This window comes from Pogona vitticeps, chromosome 4 (genome assembly GCF_051106095.1).
Source record: "Pogona vitticeps strain Pit_001003342236 chromosome 4, PviZW2.1, whole genome shotgun sequence".
Taxonomy (NCBI): Eukaryota; Metazoa; Chordata; class Lepidosauria; order Squamata; family Agamidae; genus Pogona; species Pogona vitticeps.
In genome coordinates, this window is record NC_135786.1 from 212,694,242 (window position 1) to 212,715,270 (window position 21,029).

At 39.2% G+C, this 21,029-nt stretch overlaps 1 protein-coding gene across 1 annotated transcript in view; it reads left to right on the forward strand.

Annotated features, from left to right (window-relative positions):
- The window catches only part of LOC110074761 (neural-cadherin-like), a 69,090-nt gene that overhangs the window by 10,436 nt on the left and 37,625 nt on the right, over nt 1-21,029 (forward strand). Inside the window, 8 exon segments of the mRNA XM_072999133.2 lie at nt 6,357-6,551; nt 9,619-9,844; nt 11,994-12,198; nt 12,744-12,855; nt 15,354-15,603; nt 17,267-17,409; nt 18,885-19,057; nt 20,733-20,901. Coding sequence (XP_072855234.2) covers nt 6,357-6,551; nt 9,619-9,844; nt 11,994-12,198; nt 12,744-12,855; nt 15,354-15,603; nt 17,267-17,409; nt 18,885-19,057; nt 20,733-20,901 — 1,473 coding nt within the window.

Below are 21,029 nucleotides of genomic sequence, written 5' to 3' on the forward strand. Positions count from 1 at the left end.
GAACTGACTGGCCAGGTATGTTTGGTGCTGGAAGAGAGAAAATCTGGAGGCTACTATTGTTCATACTGTCAGTCCTTCCAGATTAGACTATATGTGGTTGCTGTCGAAGACTGGTTCAGAAACTGCAGCTAAAAGACAGTGAAGTGGCAAATAGTTAAATGATTTGACCAATTATTCTCACATACCACCTGTTTAGGAAAAAAAGCCTGCTCAGTTTGACTTTCTGGTCCCTATGTTTTAATTACCAAATAGCTTTCTGTTGTCTAGATAGCTCAGTGGGGTAGAGACCCACTGTGCCTCCTACGAGAAGAGCCATCCTGTCTGGCCTTTGTCAAGCTGCACAGTCCAAGATTTCCACCAGAAGAAAATACTGGTAGATAATTTGTGGGTACTTTATATCAATACAGTGGACCCTTGACTTACAGACGGCTTGACTTACAGACTTTTTGAGTTACAGACTTCTCTAGCCGCAAAATTTAGATTTGACTTGCAGACTGAGATTTGACTTACAGACCAAGAAAAAAACAAAATGGAACAAAAATGGCCTGTTACAGGATTAATCGGTTTTCAATGCACTGTAGCTCAATGGAGACTTGACCTACAGACTTTTTGACCTGCAGCCACCGTTCCAATACGGATTAATTCTGTAAGTCAAAGGTCCACTGTACTGCCTGGACTGTATTTTCCCTGCCTTCCCTGAACCTTTCTTGACCTAAGAAAAAAAGAAACAAAATATCCCCCTCTAGTGGTTGAAGGAGGAATAGCAGCTTCCCATTAATTTCTATGGACGGAAAAGAGCAGATGCAGATCAAATGGTTTTCAATGCATTCCTATGGGAAATGCAGATTTGACCTGAGAACTTTTTGACTTAAGAACCGCCTTCCAATACGGATTAAGTTCTCAAGTCAAGACCCCACTATAAAGTGCTCAAAGTACTATGTGGGAGTAAGTGTTTACTTGACAGTATGTTGTTGTTGTTGTTGTTGTGCTTACTAAATGGCTTGTGCCCTTGTCACCTCTGGAGTTATCCCCTCCTGCATGAATTCACTCCACACTTATAATCATCTGGCGAATTCTTACCTGTCGCAGTTTCCTTCTTCTGAAGAAGTTAGATTTGCCAAAACCTCGGCCTTTTTTATAGCAACCAGTCTCTTGAGAGATTGTGGGAAATCCAAACAGCTTCTCCCTTGCTAGCTTTCCACAGACAAGTGCAAACTGAAGTGCAAACTCTTTTGTTTTTAGTCAGTGTTTGGGCTCTAATCACCAATCTGCCATGTTTTCTTTCACTATATTTGTGCTGTTGTTTTCAGTTTGTATTACTTCATTGTTCAATTAACTCTGTGTTTTTGCTACACCAGGTAAATACAGCTGCTTGCTGGAAATATGAGAAGTATGTTTCTTTCTCTCAGGTTTTAAAGCCTAAGGTCAGCAGTGGGGGTTTTTGTCCATGCAGATTTTTCATCCCTCAACTCCCAACATGGCCAGTAACAATGGGTTATGGAAATCTGGTGAACCAAAAGTTTCACACTATCATGAGTATGTAAGATAAATGAAGTGCATGGTTTATATGAAGAAAATAGTACAATTGGGAATGAGTCATCATTTGTCAACCAGAGCACCTCCAAGTTGGCCAGCCTTCCAATTTAAATGGAAATTTCAGACTAAAAACACTTGACTGATTGGCTCATGCATCTCCTGCATGTTATACATGTGTTGTTTGGGCCTAAGGTGATCTATATGGGAAGATCTTTCTTCCTAAGAGGTGGAGAACTCCTGTCATTTGAAGTAGACGGTACCAAGCTAGATAGGTCTGAAAAAACTGGGTATGAGACGGCTTAAATTAATAAAGTGGAATCCTGTTGTTTAGCATAGTAAATCACAGTTATGGTAAGCCTATTTGAAGCAATTGAACTTATGGAGATCTTGACGCACTGAATCCTCATTGATTCAGTGGGCCTACTCTAGTGCAATTTACTACGCTAAGCAACAGGATTTAGCCAATGTGTTCAGATGCCCCTTGCTTTTATGGCCCAGAACTACTTGGTAGAGAATGACAGTTCATTGCATTCAGTTTTCAGCACTTACTTTGAAAGAGCAATCATTCCAGGACAGCTTGAAACGATATGCTGTTAAAAACATGGTGTGAATGCACTCCTTGTGATTTAAGCAGACAGTTTTTTTCCCACTTTTCCTCTTTTTGTAATCAATAACCTGCTGGTTTGGTGTCACTGAGATGGCTTGCTTTTGGTGACTGATTAGTATTGACAAACACTCTGACTGTAACAGCAAACTGTGACTGTGTGAACAAACTAAGGCATGGCCATATTGATTCAGCATTAGCTGAATGCTTTTGCATGCCTGCTATTTTTGTCAGATGCAGAGACTATAAAGAATAAATGTAGGTTGGGTGGAGAGCCGATATGCCTTATTTTCCTTTATAACACTGTGGGTGAATGATATTAAATGTAATTGGATGGTTTCATGCCCGATTCTTAAATCAAATTACGGTAGAACCTGTACTCATGGCGTGTTTAATTTTTGTCTCATATTCTGACTTAATTAACAATATACAGTATTATGTTAATTGATGCAGATAACCTGAGAGAGGAGTAAACACACATTTTTGTAGACTGTTTATCTCTAGTTTACATAATAGCAGTCCCATGCTTCCAGCCCTGTGCTTCTGTCATAGGTGCAGTCTCATAAGGTTATTGTATGTTTGTATCAGTCCCAAAATTGACTCCAGTCTCACAGTTGAGATATAGTCTCTTGACTGGCTCAAATGTGTTGAAAATGAGTTTATCTGAAAAAGACCATTGCTATTTCTGTGGAGACTCTAAGAGCAGCAAGCTCATTTTTAGCCATGGTGTCTGTCTTTCCTTCAGAGGTGCCTCAATGCCAGCAAATTGTGCTACATCTGTTAAATTATGTTGTCTTTCCCCTAAAGATTAATTCCCTGGTTTATAGGCTGAGCATATACAGATTTGCTGGTCAGCATGTACTGTAGAACTGCCTCTCGTTCCTTTTCTGATTTTTTCCCCCTCTGATTCTTCCTTGCATGTGGCTCTCATTTATCTGTACTTGTCAGTTGGCCTGCTTAAAGCTTATCTTTTTTTTGAGATGCCTTCTCATATCATAGAACCTTAACAATTAAAGAAAATCTTTTAAGATCTAGAAATCTAAGCTTAATGAAGACCCCAGCTAGCATGGTAACAATAATGATCATATACAGATACATACATAGTAACATACCTGGACACTCACTCCTCCTCCTGTCTCCTGTCCTTCTTCCACTCTTAGAACATATTTTCTTTTAGAATATAGTTTAAAACATTCATATTTGTATTAACAAGGAACTCAGAATAAAGTCTGGAACGTATTGGCACTTCCTGACTTTCCCTGCAACTCTGAAGACATGCTTGGCTGTTCAAATCATGGTATTATTGCTACTACATTTAAAAAAAGGTTTCTGCATTTCTTCTAACAGTGTACAGAAGAGTGCTGTTCTAAATGTAATTTTCCTTTTGTAAGGACTGTCCTTGTTGCATTCTTGAGCAGAAAATGCAGGAAGGGCTATGTCACCCAAAGCCTCATCAGAATAAGCCTTGAGGCTGATTGTGTTGTGCATCCAGTAGTCACTACAGATTAAGGTACATGCATCTGCTGGGTGGTATGATTTGCAAACAACTGTCAAGTTGGTTGTCTCTTCCAAGGGCCTCCCTAGATGAGACACTGATTCTGTATCTACAAGCAGGGTGCTATCAAAAAGCAGACTGTCTATGCTGACATAAGCTTGCATCAATCGACAATTTGGCAAATTACTTGCTTTTTCTTTGTAATTGGTCAGAAGGAAGATGGAACGGGGAAGTGTTTGCATGTCTGTTGTCTCAGGAATGGAGCGCTGAAACATTTTTGTGTCTGGATGGATAAACTTGTGGGAGGAGGAAGTATGTAGTTGGTTTTGGTCAGTGATATCTGAACTTTGGCCAGAACTCTGGAAGTAAATTAAGCCTCTTAACCTGTTAGATTCCATGCCTGTGTTGGAAACTAAGATGTTTCCAGCACAAACATGTGAGGAGGTGCCTTCCAGGACTGTTACGAAGATGAATAGAAGAGTGTGAAACCTGTTATATATCTTGAAACAACTATAGAAAGTGAGAGCAAGGGTGTGTGCCAAGCCATGTGTGCAAATAAGCTGTACGTACTTGCACAAGAGATTATGGGTCCAGAATTAGTTCTTTCTGTTGATGTGTCTAGAGCTTGGAGCTGATTGTTTTTCATAAAGGCTGACATTCAGACACTAGCCAGTTAGTATCGATTGGCCTCTGGCTATTAAGTGACCTATATGTCATTGGTGGGTGAGCACTAGATGTTTCTGAGATCTTGTTAGTTTTCCACAACAAGGGAGTCAATGCTGTGTGAGAATTTGGGAACACAAGTCAGAATTAAACAAATGTACATGGGTGTTTGTAAAAATGCCTTCAGCTGAGTCTTAACCCAGTTTTCAGAAACTCTTTTCAGGAAATAATAGGTTTACAGTATACTGTATATAGTATGGATGTTTGACCTTTCTTTCCCAGCCTTTGTTCATATCTATTGTTCTTTGTTCCAGTAAGAACTGATACATTCTTATGTGTTGTGAGTATTATCAATTTGGCATCTTAGAGCTTTCTTTTCATAATGCTCTCTTTTATAATGTTTAATAAAATTAATACATGCACCCTCCTCCCCAGTAGCTATATTGGTCTGTGAGAAAAAGGAAAAACCAAATCCACCTTTAAACACCCTTTATTAGCAAAGAGCAAATTGCTGCAATAGTATGCAAATGTGTTTTCCAGAATTTTTCAGCAGGATATGTGATACAAATATTAGGGAAGGGAAAGAAACAGAAAAGTCTAAACATTTGACCCAGTTTTTTCACTATATTCTCAGCAATTAAACTCAGTTGAAAGAGAAAGATGGCTATTACAAACAATCAGTGTGTCACTAACATTTGTGTTGGCACCCAATTATCACCAGCAGTGCCTATCAAAACTGACAGGTAATGGTGGAACGGCATTTCAGAAGGCACAAGATTTGTTACAACTCAGAGTGTGGCCTTTGATACGCCAATGGAGAGGTCACTTCCTTTTAGCGTGAGTATGATCATGCAATCATAGGATTGTTGAGCTGGAAAATATTGACAGTGAGCTGTAGCTGAGTTTATAATCAGATTCAGCTCTCTGAATGCCAGAATGACAAGTGGACTGCACTTCACTTTTGAAAAGTAAATCGCATGCAGGCATCATATTTGATTAAACAAGAAAGCAAATGGAAATACATTAAAGTGGAATGGATCATAGGAATGCTAGTTCTAACCAAGATGGGGGTGCCAAAAGCCACTCAGGAACAAGATCACAAGAGCTCTTGAAGAGGGAATGTGAGGAGAGGATGGAAGTGCCACCAGAAATCCTAATTTAATTTAGATTGAAGGGTCGGTATAGACCTCAGCAGGCCAAGGGACAGTCTAGAATACCTAGATCCAGTCTAGAATATTTTCTCTTTCTAGACCTCTTCTTCAGATTATACGTATCTTCATGGCAAGCTGAGTTTCACCTTGTCACCTCTGACTGAAGGGACTTCAACTACACACCCTTCTGATACGGAAAATCCACAGTTAAAGCATCTCAGACAGATAGTCATCCTGCTTAAATCTGAAAGGCTTCAGTGAAGATTGCCATCTTCTAGGGCAGTTGGTTCAACTATCAATCCCCTGTTACCATCACAAAGCTGTTACTGACTGAGATGTCTCTGCTTGTAATTTGAAAGCATTTGTTTGAGTCCTATTCGCTGAAGCAGATTTCATTTTTGCTTTTTATTGTTCCTTTTCTCTGAATATGTTTGCTTCAGTGTGTAACTCTTTGTGATGGTGGCACAACTGTACGATTGGACAATTTAAATTTCGATGTGGGTTATTTTGAAAGTACCAAAACAATGGATGGAGGAAATCTTTCATTCCTAATGGTGGTAGGAGTGCATTGAACCCAGAGTGACTGGTTACTAACACAAAAGTCAGACTCCTCTTGAGAAATATTGCATGCATAAGGGAAGTTGCACAAATAGCTTTTGCAGTTTTCTGATTTTTTAATTCTGCATCCTTGCATGCAAGTAGAGATGGGTGCCAACCGCTGGTTTGGCAGTTTGTCCTGGTTATTTTACTGCCACAACAGCTGTTTGGTGGTTCATCACCCCAAATGTTGTTCAAAGGTTAAAATCTTATTGTAGAATTTCAAGCACGTAATTTCTAAAAGTTAAGTCTGTCCCAATAAACTCCAGTTTCTGTCTCTTTCTTTTTAATTTTTCTGTCCCCTTTGCAGAGAACGATTGGTATTTATGTCGCGTGGTGATTGTTGCTGTTGAAGAGGAACCTATCTCTTGGGGAATGTATCCATACCCCTACTTGGCACGTGTTGATTCTGAGGCCCGAGCAGGCACAGTCGTGTATCAGCTGGCTGCCCATTATAGTGACAATGAAAATTCTAGTGCTGGGATATCCTATGCCCTCATTGCAGGTAAGCAAATGAACTGCAAATTCTACCAATGGATTGCTTTGAAAACTATTGCCAAGAGTCATACCCTTCATTTTAAAAGTATTTGAAAATGTAACAATTGGATTATAACGCACATTGTAGCAGGTGTGAGAAATATAAGCTAAGTAAATAGTTTCAGAGATAATCTTCTACCTGTGTTAAATGCACAGGCGAAGGTCCTTTTCTTTTGTATCTTCAGGTAAGTATGCATGGCGGCAATCTAAAGTGAGACCAGGGTGCATGGGTGAAGGGAGGTTTAGAACTTTCCTGCCTGACTCTTTTATTTAAAAATCCAACCATAGTGGAGCAGTTTTCTCCTTTTCAAAGTTCCCCTCTCTGCACTGCAGCAGCAGGAGTACCATATTTTTCTGTGTATAAGATGATACTTTTGTCTAAAATCTTTAGACTAAAAATTGAGGGTCATCTTATACATGGAAGTAAGCTGAGGAGAGAACAAAACGGCACATACCTTGCCTCTGCAAGCAGGCTGCCTCCAATCATGAGGCTTAGCTTCCTACAGTCAGGAGACTTAGCTTCCTCCCATCACGAGCCTTATGGAACTGACATCAACTGATGCTGTACAAACCAATTGTAACACACCACATTGGAGGTGGAGCATGTAGGCAGTGCTCAGATTCAACAGGGACTCCTAATGTCCGAGCATTTTGAGCCCAGAGGATGAATACTCAAAGCTAAGTTTTCTTAATTTGGTGTTAGAAAAGGGGGGGGGGAATCTTATACATGAGGGGCATCCTATAGATGGAAAAATATGGTACATTTTGAAATGTAAAGCCGTGCATATTGATCTCAGTTTGGCATCTGACTAGAAGCATTGACAGGAAGGTTTAAAAAAAAACCCAGGGTTTTAAGCTATACATTATGTCCATACATGGCGTTTAGCCTACTCCTTTAATACTACTTTTAGTGGATCTTTTGCACTTGTGACCAGTGTAATTTTACTGTCCTGGGATGCAAAAGCAGATGCTTTCACAAGGTCAGACTATTTGTCCATTTAGCTCAATATAAATAACTGTCTATCAGCACCTCTTGGGGTCTGAGGCAGAGGCCAGTCCCATCATTTGCTACCCAACTCTTTCAGTGGAAGATGCCAATCCAGGACTTTTTCCATGCAAAGCTATAGCCTCAACCCTTAGGTTGGTGCAGATAGGCCATTTTTCTCCAGTATCTCTTTAAAAGCCTTTGCTGAGTTGTTGTGTGTATGCATCATTTGTTGATGAAGGTTCATTTAACCATGATAATGCCATGCATGTTTCATGGGATCACATATCTCTTGGTCTACTTCATGTCTTCACTTTAGAAATGCCACCGCAGTTACTGCATAGAACTTTCTGTGCTCCATCCTAGATTTAAAGTAAAAGGTCTGGGGTGTCAGTTCTCCACAGAGGTTGTCGTTCTTCCATGGTGACTGTTGTTGCTTGTCCCCATGAATGCCCAATATGTACTTTCCATGCTCTCCTTCACAGTTCCATTCTCAACCTGTTCCAAATCATGTGCTAAAATATTCTGTCTGAAATCCTGTTGTGAAGTTATACAACCAGCATAACTTCTGGAAGTGGATTGTTGTGAGTTAAGAAATTTCTGTAGACATTGTATGTTCCATACAAAGTGATGTAGCTACCCCGTTTCCCCAAAAATAAGACCTAACCTGAAAAGAAGCCCTAGTATGATTTTTCAGGATGCTCCTAATATAAGCCCTACCCCCCAAAATAAGCCCCAGTTAAGTGAAACCCCACCTTCCACCATTGTGCAGCATCGTGCAGCAACCAACAGAAGATGACATGACTATAAAATAAAACATCCCCTGAAAATAAGCCCTAATGCGTTTTTGGAGCAAAAATTAATATAAGACCCTGTCTTATTTTCAGGGAAACATGGTAGTTATGTAATAGATAATGTCTGTTAAGATTTATCAACTTATGGCAATTTGCATCTAAAAGTTTTGCCATTTGTATAACTGCACCACAGGATTTCATCCTCTTGAGTTACCTGCAAATGTTAGATGATGGAAGCAAGAGTGTAGATAGTGCAGTTGAAGTAAATGTGGATGCTTTTGGTTAATTACAAGTGCCTAGTGCCAGTCTGAATTTTTCATGACACAAAATATACAGTGTGCAAGTCATACAAGGAATACATAAACTTGCAGTCTGCGGAACTGAGCTTCTTTGCCATTCAAAACTTTGCCTCTTTTTTTCAAACCTGAACTCCTGTTCCATGTCAAACCTCGGGAACCTGTAACTGAGAGTTTTTATTCCATGCACATCTTCCAAGACCACAAACCACAGCTTTTAATAGCTTCTCATCTTCTCTACCTTGAAGGAGAAGAGCTAGTCTGTGTGATCTACACAGTCACAGAGTGCTCCCAGAAGAAAGGAATTGTGAATAACTTCTGAGTATTCTGTACCCAGAAAGCTCTACGAAGGGTCATCATTAAGTCGGAATCAACCTGACAGCACATAATTATTAATATTAAAATACTGGTGGCATCCTGCTGTCTTCCTATGGATTATACATGGATTAATACGTTTCTGGATTAAACTATGCTGGCAGTTGTATATGCTTAAACCATGCTTGATAATAGAACATTACCCAAGAAAATGTATCTTATCTTCCTTCACTGCACTAAGGAAGAACAAATAAGAAAAGACAGAAAGATCAAAACAGTAGCAAGAAGGAAATCAAATGGATGAGGAGCTAGCAGGAATAGGGACATGAATCCGACTGTCAAGTCGGATTTAAGTTGCTCTGGTAACTCAACCTGAACTCCACTCGGGGGAGGGGTTTCAATGCCTGAGACTCAACTCATGACTCAGAACCCACCCACCACCTCCTTTTTTTCTAGGGGAAAATTATTTTTAATAAGGATTCAGACTTGGGCTTGGGACTCAGGATTTAGTACCAAAGACTCAGGTTCAGATTGGGACCAAAGACTTGGACTTGGGACTCCTACTCAAAGACTTGCCAACGTCCCTGGGAGCTAGGAGGCTTTTTTTTAAAGTGACAATTTTAAAAAAATCTTTTCACTCAACAGGTGGTGAAGAACGTTTTGATATAGATGTGGACACAGGTGTCATATTGACAACGGGGTTGCCTTTAACTCTGAATCAAGAATATGTGGTCACTGTGCTGGCCATAGATGAGTATGGCAGCAAAAGTCCATATGCTTTCATCTCCATCCTGGCTGGCTCCAGGCCTCCCCAGTTCACTAATATATCCTACAGTGTATTTATTCCAGAAAATACTCCAGCAGATGAAAAGTAAGTAGTGATAGTGATAGTGATAGTGATGGGAAATTAATATTCACTGTTTCTAAGTATTGTAGAGTTGATCCAGAAATTGCAGATATGAAAGCGAGGGGGCGAGGGGGAGAGTCGGTTAGTACAAATTGTTGGCATTTGGAAAAGTTGCTTTTTTGAATTCCAGGTCCTAGAATCCTGCAGCAGAATTCCAAATGAGAGACTGGGTCTCAGGATGTAAAAAAGACGTGTTAAACTTTGAAGATAGCATGCACCCTAGAAGCAGTCTCCTCTTTGGAGATAATCTAGTAAATCAGTTTATATACATCAGTGATATTTTTATGATTTGGAGGGGCCGTGAGTGTCTGTTAAAACAATTCTTTGGATGGCTCAATGCTCTGGATCATAACATTGAATTTGACACCAATCATAATTATAATGAGATACATTTCTTAGATCTTACTGTTAAGAAGGACTCATGGACGTTATACACAAAGGTATACAGAAAACCTACAAATTGTAACACCTATCAGGTTTGATAGCTACCATCCTAGATCTCTTCATTAAAATCTCCCATATGGTCTGTTTTTAAGAATGAAAAAGAATTGTACCAAGAGCAAGGACTTTGAGCAGGAATCTCTCATACTGAGAAATCAGCTAAGAGACAGAGAATACCCACATGAGACTATAAACTATAGTCTTGCTAAGGCTATCAATGCCACACAGGGTGATCTCTTTTTAAAAAAGAACCTATACACCATGTTAACTGTGTTTTAACATCTGATCACGTCACAAAAAATTACAGAATCTCATAAAGAGGCATTGGCACATTTTAGAAAGCATGGAAGGTTTTCAGGAGAAATCACAAATCTCCTTTAAAAGAACTAGAAACCTAGGGGATATTTTAGTAAAGAGTGAGTTTAAAGACAGATTATCACCATGAATCTCTAGTACACTGCCTGGTTCTTCTCCTGCCACAGGACACCATCCCTGTGGCCGTTGTGCCTACTGTAAAAATAGATATCATATGATATAATTTAGAGATCCACAGAATGGCAAGAGAGATGTCTTAAAGAAATGCACTGCTTGCGACACTAAGGGAGTGATCTATGCTATAAGGTGTCCTTATAATTAAACTGTATATAGGTAAGACCTCTCTAGATCACTTATGACTCATATAGGAGAACACCTTAACAATTTAAGAAATGAGTGTCTAGGTAGTCCTTGTGTTAGCCATTTCATGGAATTTAATCATTCGGAAAGAGATCTAGCATTATGGGTTGTAGATGTGATTCCTGGAAAGTATGAGAAGTCCTTACTGAGAAAAGAAATTGACTGGATATTAAGATTGAACATTCTAGCCTCTTTGGGGCTTAATGAAGAAATAGATTTCTTAGCACTGACCCCACTGTCTTGTTGATTGTTTAACTGTCTCTGCCAGCTGCATATGAATGCATACCACTCCTCCAGGATTTGTTCTTGTAATTATTAATCAGAGCTGAGACAGACCAAACGAGCTGACAAAGTTTTAAAAGCTTGGTATGTATCAGAAATATTGCTATCAGTCCATCTTAGAAGATAATGTTGCATGCATATTCACTAATACTGCCGTATATTATTTGCAGTTCTCCCTTGCTTGCTTTTTATAGACTAATTCATTTCTATTTTTATGTTAAGCTCCTGAAGAAGGCCATTTACTGAAACAGTCAAGTTTTTAAAACAAGAATAAAGTTCATCACATTCTTTTTACATCCTGAGACCCAGTCATTCACTTGGAATTCTGCCACTAGTGGATGTACCAGTTCCGTTTTCTTCTAGAATCCTGCGGACAGTTTGACCATAACCTTCACAAGCTCTACATATTGTAGCATGACAGATTTGTTTGCAAAGTCGCCTATTTCACTTCTTCCATATCATATTCCTATTCCAAACTGTGTTAGGCTGGAATCTGAGAGATGTGGGTTCTAGTCCCTAAGATGTAAGGCTCATTAGGTGATTTTAGGTCTAGATGCTCCCATTCAGCCTGACCAAACTTATGAGGTTGCTGTAAGGATAAAGTGGGGAGAAAGAGAACCTTGAGTTCACAGGAGAAAGTGCAGGATATGAAGATAACAAACACATCCTAAATAAAAGTAACAAGTCATGTTATGCTTAATCTTTTTCTTTTCAGAGTGGCTATTATTGAAGCAGTTTCTTTCCAGAGTCAACCTCTCTCTTACACACTGCTGATGAACCCTAGTGGCCTTTTCCACATGGACCAAGAGACTGGCGAACTCAGTTTGACTCATGCAGTGGACTACGAGAGCGAGCATCACCTCTATCATTTTTTAGTAAAGGCTATGGAAACAGAGAGCTTGCTCAGCAGTGTAACTGAGGTAGAGTCAGAATCTTACTTTCTACACCTACTGATACTAACTATTGCATCCTGTGGAATATTTACAAGCTTATGTTGGAGATAACACCAAATGTGGAGTAGTGATAAGAGAGACACAGTTAGCACAAGAATAGCCGTGAGTGATACTGGTTTTCACCCTTCACATTTTATTTCTTGATGTATTGAGAGTCAGAAACTCTTGGAGAAGTACTGCAAATTGCTCAGCGATCTGTCTGTAGATGAGGATCTGCCTTCTGCCTGTCCCTGAAGAAAAGAATTGTCTTAAATTGTATTGGATCTAATCTTTCTGACCATACTGACAACCTGCCCTGCTTCAAAGCATAAATCATCTTTGTTGTTTCCTTTTGAATCAGAAAAGTGGAGTATAGTTTTTCTAATGTATGAAATAAAAGAGTTCTCTATTTAAAAGAACTGTGCCACATATAGTACATTCAGTTGTGGAACTCGATCAAGGCTCCTTTTGATTTTCTGTTTAAAAACAAGGTCTGAGATTCTCCCCCCCCCCCCCGCTTCTGTTCTATGCAGGTCATCGTTCATATCACAGATGAAAATGACTGCTGTCCAGAATTTCAGGAATCTATTTATAGTCGAGAAAATATTCTTGAATCAGTCCCTGTGGGGACATCATTACTGCAAGGTAAAGGAAAAAAAAGGGATTCCATCTCTTTCTTTGTATAACATTGCATGTTGAGACTGTTGCTTTTTCAAAATAGTTACCATTCAGTTTAAGCAACTTATGTGGGAAGACGTTGCGTGTCGGTTATGCTCTAGAATGGAACCCTACACAGTTGCAGTTTTTTGATGCCACTCTTAATTGTCACAGCTCCATCCTAAGAAATCCTGGGACTTTCGTTGTATTAGTTACTTTAGAATTTTTTAGAGAGCTGTTCTTGCACAGTCCAGTATACTGCAGCAGAGATTCTAGTGTACGGCAGCACATTATGTACAGTGCCTCATCAGACTATGAATTCCAAGATTCCTTTGGATGCTCCTGCATTAAACTAGTTAGAACAGGTCTGTCATGTCATCCTATCTGTAGGGGAATCTCCCCGTGCTTATACGAAAGAAAAGGCCTTCTCTGTGGTGGTGCTGTCATTTTGGAAACCTTTCAACCGAGATAACACGTGGTACTGACACAATATTTCTTTCGATACCTGTTGGAACTTTTATTATTTCCCTAATTATTTAAAGTGAATGTAATTTCAGCTGGTTGTAAGATGTCATTCCTTTCAATTTTATTAAACTACCCTTTAGTGTTTTTTAATTAATTGAATTATTCATATGTATCACTATGAAATTCATTTTTAAATAAGTGTATGTTGTATAAATTCTTGAGACAAATGGGCAAAGGATAGAATTCTATGCTTCAGGCAAATTGATGAATTTTGCTTATAAGAATATTTCAAGGTGTTTTTTTTAAAAAAGTTCCTGCTTTGGTGAAACATTTTGAAGAGTTACATAGAAAGCAAAAATACTTAATAGGGCTAGCAAATTTTCTGTTTGACATAAGCCAGGTGATCAGCAGATGAGAAGTTGCCATTCAGTTTCCCACATAACAAAATTTCAGGGCAAGTTTTAAACTCCCCACTTGATGAAGCCTCCTTAGATCTTCAAGGGGAACCAAAACAAAAACAAAAAACTTGAATAAGGTATGTCAAGCTTGCAAATATCATCTCTTTTCATAATTCTGTGGCAAGTAATTTCAGACTAAAATAGATTGTGCCAGTTTAAAAATATTGTAGTGTAACCTAACAAAATGCTGATGTTTGGCGTTCTGGCTAGTATGCTGTGACTGCTTCCAAGATCCTATATGGTGGCTCTATATGGTTATACATACATAAAAGGGTTAAGTATCTCAGCTCACTACCACCTTACCTCCAAGGGAAGGCAACTTGTGGCCTTCCAGATACTTTTTTTTGGAATACATCTTCCATCAGCAATATCTGACATAGCCATTTGTGAGGAGTTATGGGGGCTGCAATCCAAAAACATACAGGGACCAAACTTGCCCACTTTTGCTCACTTTTTATTTTTTGTTCTGTTTAAGTTTGCAACACTTTGTGACCCCTCAGCGTGTTAAGTTCTCATTGGGCTGTTCTGAACTGCAGTCATTTTAGTTTCTAAAAATCTTAGGTTGTTCTGCTCACCAGTTTCCCAACTGTAGAAATAATGACCTTTTTCTGGGGGTGGTCCTTTTAAATTTCCAGATGTATTCTTTATATTTATGTTTCCATTGATTTCATTTCCCCCCTAATTCTTCATTTATTCCCAGTAAACTTTTATTTTAAAAATCAGAGTACTAGTTCAATCTGAAACCATAATTAAGATTTTCAATTGCATATGTTGTGCCCAAGAGTGGTTTTTTTTAAGACCCTTTTCATGCTGAAGAGCTTATCTTTCTATTAAAAATGTTACTGTTTTCTGCTGTCAAGTAGCTTTGAAAGGTCTTATTCTTCACAATTGTTGAGGTATTGAAACTGAAAATATGTTTTCTTTTATGCAGACAATCAATTTTTTCTAGGTTTCTCCCTTTTCCTTCTACCATCAGCTTTTCTTAGGATTAAATTAATTTCTAGCAAGCCTTGCTTTTTCATGAAATGTCCAAGCAACGTTGATTACATCAGCACATGATGAAATTTCATTCTGGAAGCTTTTGTTTATCCTTCCCATTTGAGTAAATTTGCCTGATGATCATAATGATATTTCCCCTTTTTTATTGTGTTCCTGAGTTTTGGACACCTCTGGATTTATTTCCCTTAATACCTTCAATGAGTGCTTATTGTTGATTGCATACTTAATTGCATAGGGCATTGTGAAAGAATAAATGTTTGTTCTTTAGATTAAAGCCCTCCTATAGTTCCAGGGTGTGTTTTCATACTGTGAAGCTTCTTCCTTTAGTAGTAAATAATATTATTTAATATTTAACTTAGTTACCCTCTCATTACCTGTCCCTAAATAATTCAGCTCGCTAATTCAATTTATTTCTGTCACTGTTATTTTTTTTGTGTGTGTCAGGATAGGTATTTTTATTACTGAAACAGGTACATAATGAAAGTTGACATGCCTTGTTTGTTACATTGCAAACCATTCTTTTTGTCATTTTGACTTTCTCTTTTTCAATGTTGCTTGCTTCAGTTCTTGCAACAGACTGTGACTCTGGCTCCAACTCCGAGATTGTCTATTTCATTCAGAGTGCGGATTTTTCCATCACGCCTGAGGGCACCATCAATTCAAACCAGCGACTGAACTTTGAGCGATCAAACCACATGTATGAGTTTGTGGTCATTGCTGTTGACAGAGGGCATCCTCCTCGGACAGGGACTGCATCAGTGCGCATTCGCATGGCAAATGTGAATGATGAAGCCCCTGTGTTCTCCCAGTCGGTGTAAGCAAAGCTTCGTCTATTGTTAATGGCCACCACTTAGTCATTCATATTGATCATGCATATAGCTGATTTGTTGACAAGACTGATTATGCTATTAGTACCAGCTGTAGCCATGTGAACAGTTGTCTAAATCATGTTTGTGTGTTTTTTAAAATACGGGGCTATTTGCTGGTGTGTATTTTTCAAATACATGAAAGGTTTTATGCATATTTTCTTTCTCAGAGGCCTGCAGATATATATGAAGTTTGTAGGCAAAGTGCATGCCTTTTCAATACCAGGTGCAAAACAGGTATTTCTGTAGGGGAATAAACCTAGCAATTTTATTTTCTATCCTTAGCGACATTTACCTACCACTATGCCATAGTGCATGTTACAAAATACAGAAAATATTGTGCCATTATGTGATGGACATGAGCCATTAGTGAACAAATTCTGTTTAAATATGCTGAACATGTTGCCTGTCAAACCTCTGTAATAAGTTTTAATTGTGTCTTATAAGAGAATGCATTCCTTTTTGTTTCTTAAAACCAGAAAATATGTTTTATTTATCTAGTATTCCACAAATGCAATATTTTTTTTGCTGGATGCAAAAATGCAATTGCAGTATTGCATAAAAATCACAATATAAGCCTGAATTCTGGACTGAGGATCCATTTCTTAGCGTGGGAAAGTGGTTATCTATTTCATTACCAGCAGTTACTCTTTGATAGGGCAAGGTTAGATAGATGATAGGAAATGCTGTTTACCTGAACAACATCTCCCAGAATCCATACTGACTCTTGTATTTCTGTTGTATTCTGGGAATTGTTGGTCAAAAACCAAATGTTTCCTATCCCTTGGTGAGATAGTTTCATGACAGGTTTCAAAGGTTACTTGCTTTATGAGGAGCTGTTGCTTCGGAAAAGCTGTTTAGTCACAAAGTTATGGAAAACCATTCAGTCATGAAGACTGAATAGAGCAAGTTGCCTGGGCAATTTATCTATTTAACCAATATTGTCTTCTCTGAGTAGCACAGCATGACTTAAGAGTCTCAGGCAGCAGGTTTTTTCCTTTGCCCTCTACCTGATCATTTTAACTGGACATGCTAAGGATGGAATTGACTACATGCAAGTATGTGGTCTTCAGTTGAGCCATTGCTCCTTCAGGTTATTTATTATATTTAAAAAGTTGTGTACAGTGGTGCCTTGCATAGCGATGATAATCGGTGCAGCAAAAATTGCTGCAAAGCTATTTCGTCGCTATGCAATATTAAAAAGCCCATAGGAATTCTTTGAAACCCCTTCAATACGTTCCTATGGGCTTCAGACTCACCTTTAAGTGAAAATCCTCCATACAGCGGCCATTTTCGCTGCCCGGTAAGCGAGGAATCCGTCCCAGAAAACAGTGGGTGGCCATTTTTTTACCCAGTGGCCATTTTGGAACCACCGATCAGCTGTTAAAAAATCATCGCTTTGCGATGATCGGTAAGCAAAACAGGGTACCGATCATCGCAAAGCGATTTTTCCCCATTTAAAACATTGCAAGTTAAAAGTTAATCGCTATGCGATTTCATCATTAAACGGGGCGCCCGTTAAGCGAGGCACCACTGTATATGTAACGCTGTTCACAGGAACATTGATCTCCAGGTCAATAATAGAATGTAATTGTTTTTTCTTTGTCTCAGTTACAAAACTTTTCTCTCAGAAGATGCAGGCCCTGGTACGTTAGTAGCCACCATCCATGCAAAAGATCCTGATGGAGATGGAGTGTTGTACTTAATTACTGGTGGTAATGAAGAAGGCAATTTTGAACTGGACAGCCATAAAGGTGGGAACATTTCCTTCTCCTTCTCTTCCCTTCAGATCTACTGCATGCTGGAATCATGCTCAGAATATTGTATACATTTCTGATTAAAACAGTCTTGAAAAGAAGTTACAGAGATAGCTAAAATACAACAAATGGTACCCAGAATAATTAAGGCTGTGGAGTAACTTCTCTGTGAGAAAAGATTAAGGTGGGATCTTTTTATTTTATTTTAGAAAAAAGCATGCAAAAGTGCAGTTGGTGTATAAAATGCATGATGAAAGAAGCTAATGGAGAGGGCTCTTCCTATCCATCGTTTCCACAGTGTGATAGCCCAGGGTTGTCCAGAGGAGAAGTGTGGTGAGAGACTCAAGAAACTAAAAGGAAGCCTTTTTTTACACATGGCAAAATTATGGAATTTGCTATAATTAAAATTAATTCTGCTACCACCAAAATAGTTTGTTAGGTCCACCGCCCTGGATGTCTTTCAAAGGGTTTTAGACAAATTCATGGAAGTCAAAGCTGTCACTGGTTGCTATTCTTTATATGGTATATACATCTAGAAAGTAAGCCTCTCAATCCTAGTTGCTAGGGAACACAAGTGGAAGGGTCTTGCTGTCATCATGTCATATTTTTGAGTTCTCCATAGTTGAATACTTTTAGGATGGAAATATAGGCCTTTGGTGTGGTCTAGCATGGCGATTCCTATGGTCTTGTGCTATGTACACATGTCATATTACAGGTATCCAGGAAATGAAGTACAAAACCCCTGTTGAAAATCTGTCTAGGCTTTTGTATGGTACAGTATATAATTGCAGCTTTACCGACATGCCCTTTGGGCTGCTGATGAACTGAATTATTCTGTGAGGAAATGCTCCTTTCTAGCCAGAAGAAAGAGAAAACCCTTTTAATCCCATGAGATTTGAAAAATATTCTTTGGGGGTTATTATTTCAAAAAACAAAAACTGAAGAGGGTCTGGTTGTTGCTGCCCTTGTGTCCTGGCTTAGTGCTTAAATAGAGACCTTCCAAGGGTCATCTTACTCTCAGCATTCTCCCATGTTCTCTGGTTCTCTAGCAGAAACTTTGGCACTAATAATGTAGAGCTGTCCTTAACTGAGTTCCCCCCCCCACCAAACTACTTGGCTGATTCTGATGTTGACAAACTTAGTTCTTTAATTATACTTACAGTTTTAACAGTATATTGAAGTCTTTTCCCGTTTGGTTCTACCACCACCACCCATGTTCTGGGCAGCCCTGTCCTGACTCGTGAGTGTTGTTGAGTGCTGTAATCTAACACACCTGGGGCACATCTGGGCAAAGGAGGCAGGCTGCATTATGGATTCAGCACAGTGCACTGCCAACATCTGAATATTAAACTATACCTTGCCAAAATTCTGAACAAGTCCTCTTCTGGCATCCCTATATGTGCAATAAAAGAGTTGTGATATTTTCTTTTGTTGTCTATAAATTCACTCTGCACCCCTACCCAAAAATCTAGGTATCCTTCGTCTTCGCAGAAATCCTCTGCCTAAATTGAAGGGGCCACAGTACATTTTGAACATCTCTGCCATTGACGACAATTCCTCTGGGGGACCAAGATCTCTCAGTAGCTTTGCTGAAGTGATGGTGGGGATTAATGATGTCAACAACAACAAGCCTGTTTTCACAGAGGTGAGCTGATTGGCTGCAAATTTTATGCATGCGATTTAGTGGTAATTTGCTGGTCAGTTTTTAACTTGTGGAATGTTATTTTCCCCCTCTGTTTGATGTTAAAACCATCAAACCAGTAAAACTTTGGTCAGTCTTAGGGGACAATTACACCACAGTTTACTCTGCAGTTTGCACAGGAGGTGGCATGGTTAAATTCAATGTACTTTCTGTCAGTTACATGACGGGTGGCTTTTTGTATTGATTCTGCTCACATAACTTTTTTGGTCTCGGGCAAGTGTAATTGCCTACAGTATATTGGCCCAAAGGGGCATTTGGCAGGTGTATCCTTGGGTGATGTTGATGATGAGGGATCTCTTTAAAAAAATATATGGCAAATGGCATAGAGTTGAACTGATATAATAACTTGTGAATCTGCGGTACAAGTGGTGCCTCACTAGACGATAATCCGTTCCACTGAAATTGCTGTTTAGCGAAATCATTGTCTAGCGAAAAGCATTTCCCTATTGGAATGAATTGAAATCTGTTTAATGCATTCCAATGGGGAAGAATCGTCATTGTCTAGCGAAGATTGGCCATAGGAAAGCCGCTTTGCAAACCGCTGATCAGCTGTTTAAATCGCTGTCTTGCAAAGCTTAGGTCCCGAAAACACCTGTTTTGCAAGCGTGGAGGGAGCTGTCAAAATCGTCATCTAGCGAAAATCGGTTTGCGAAGCAGGGACCAAACATTATCCAGTGAAATTCCCCCATAGGAATCACTGTTTTGCGAATCACTATAGCGATCGCAAAAAGTCAATGTCTAGCGAAAAAACTGTCATGCGGGGTAGCTGTCTAGCGAGGCACCACTGTTATCTGACGTAGTGCTACACTGGAAAAGCACAATCTAGAAAGGCAGACAAGAGGTGCTTACTTGGCTGTGGTTGCATGCTGTTGACATTAATAATTAAGCAATTATGTGAACAACTCCAATATAGCTGCCACGGGAATTTTAAATCAACACCGCCACCACATTCTTTTTCTGCAGTAAATTGTTCTTTCCCTAAATTGGTGGGGATGGATGGTCCACTGCATATTGGGGCCAAATTTAGTGATCTACCATAAGTTGCAACAGCACCCCAAAACAAAATCAAAATTAGATAATTTTTTTAAAGGGTGTTTTTTTGTTTTTGTTTTTTTATGGTGGTTGTTTGGACAAAACAAGACAAAATAAAGTCTTGCACCCTATTGCAAGAGGAAGAAGTGTGTATTAGCTAATCTAGATCAGATATGGCAGGTAAGGCAAGCTTGCATTTTTAGAAGCTTTCTTCCATGGTAGAAATGGTGTTTTTCATTTTTATTAGCCCCACATAGAAAGGGATGGATTTCAAGGTGAAAATGGCCAAGCTAGGAAGGCTTCAGCTCCTCTTCCCTATGCATAGTGGTTCTGATTCATGACAGAGATGTATTCACATGTTTTGGAGTAAAATGAGGCTCACCTGCATTGTACATATTGATGTACCAAATGGCTTAGCCCTTTGGTTTCCTGTGTGCTGAACATTACTTGGTAAGACATTTCTGTAGTTGTTCTACTACAGCCTTCCTCAGCTTCATGTCTTCCATTGGATGTATCGAGTGAGGAATGATGGCATCAAACTAGGGAAGCTTGCTTTGGAAGCCTTGCTAATTGAGTTGCATTTTAGTGTGCATATTACAGTGACAGCACCTGGGTTCTTGAAAATCAGCCCCCGGGCACCTATGTTCTGCGGGTGGAAGCCTATGATGCAGACCTTGGTCTAAATGGAAGAGTGAAGTACAGCCTCATGCACAGAGATGGGGCTTCACTAGGTTTCAGCATTGATCCGGATTCAGGTGAGGACAGCTTTTCTTAGTCCATGAAGTCTAGGAATGAATGGCTAACTCCTGTTGAATCACTAGTGTCTCTTCTGCAAAGCTTGGAAATAAAACATTAAAAGACATACTCTGTAACATGTTGTATT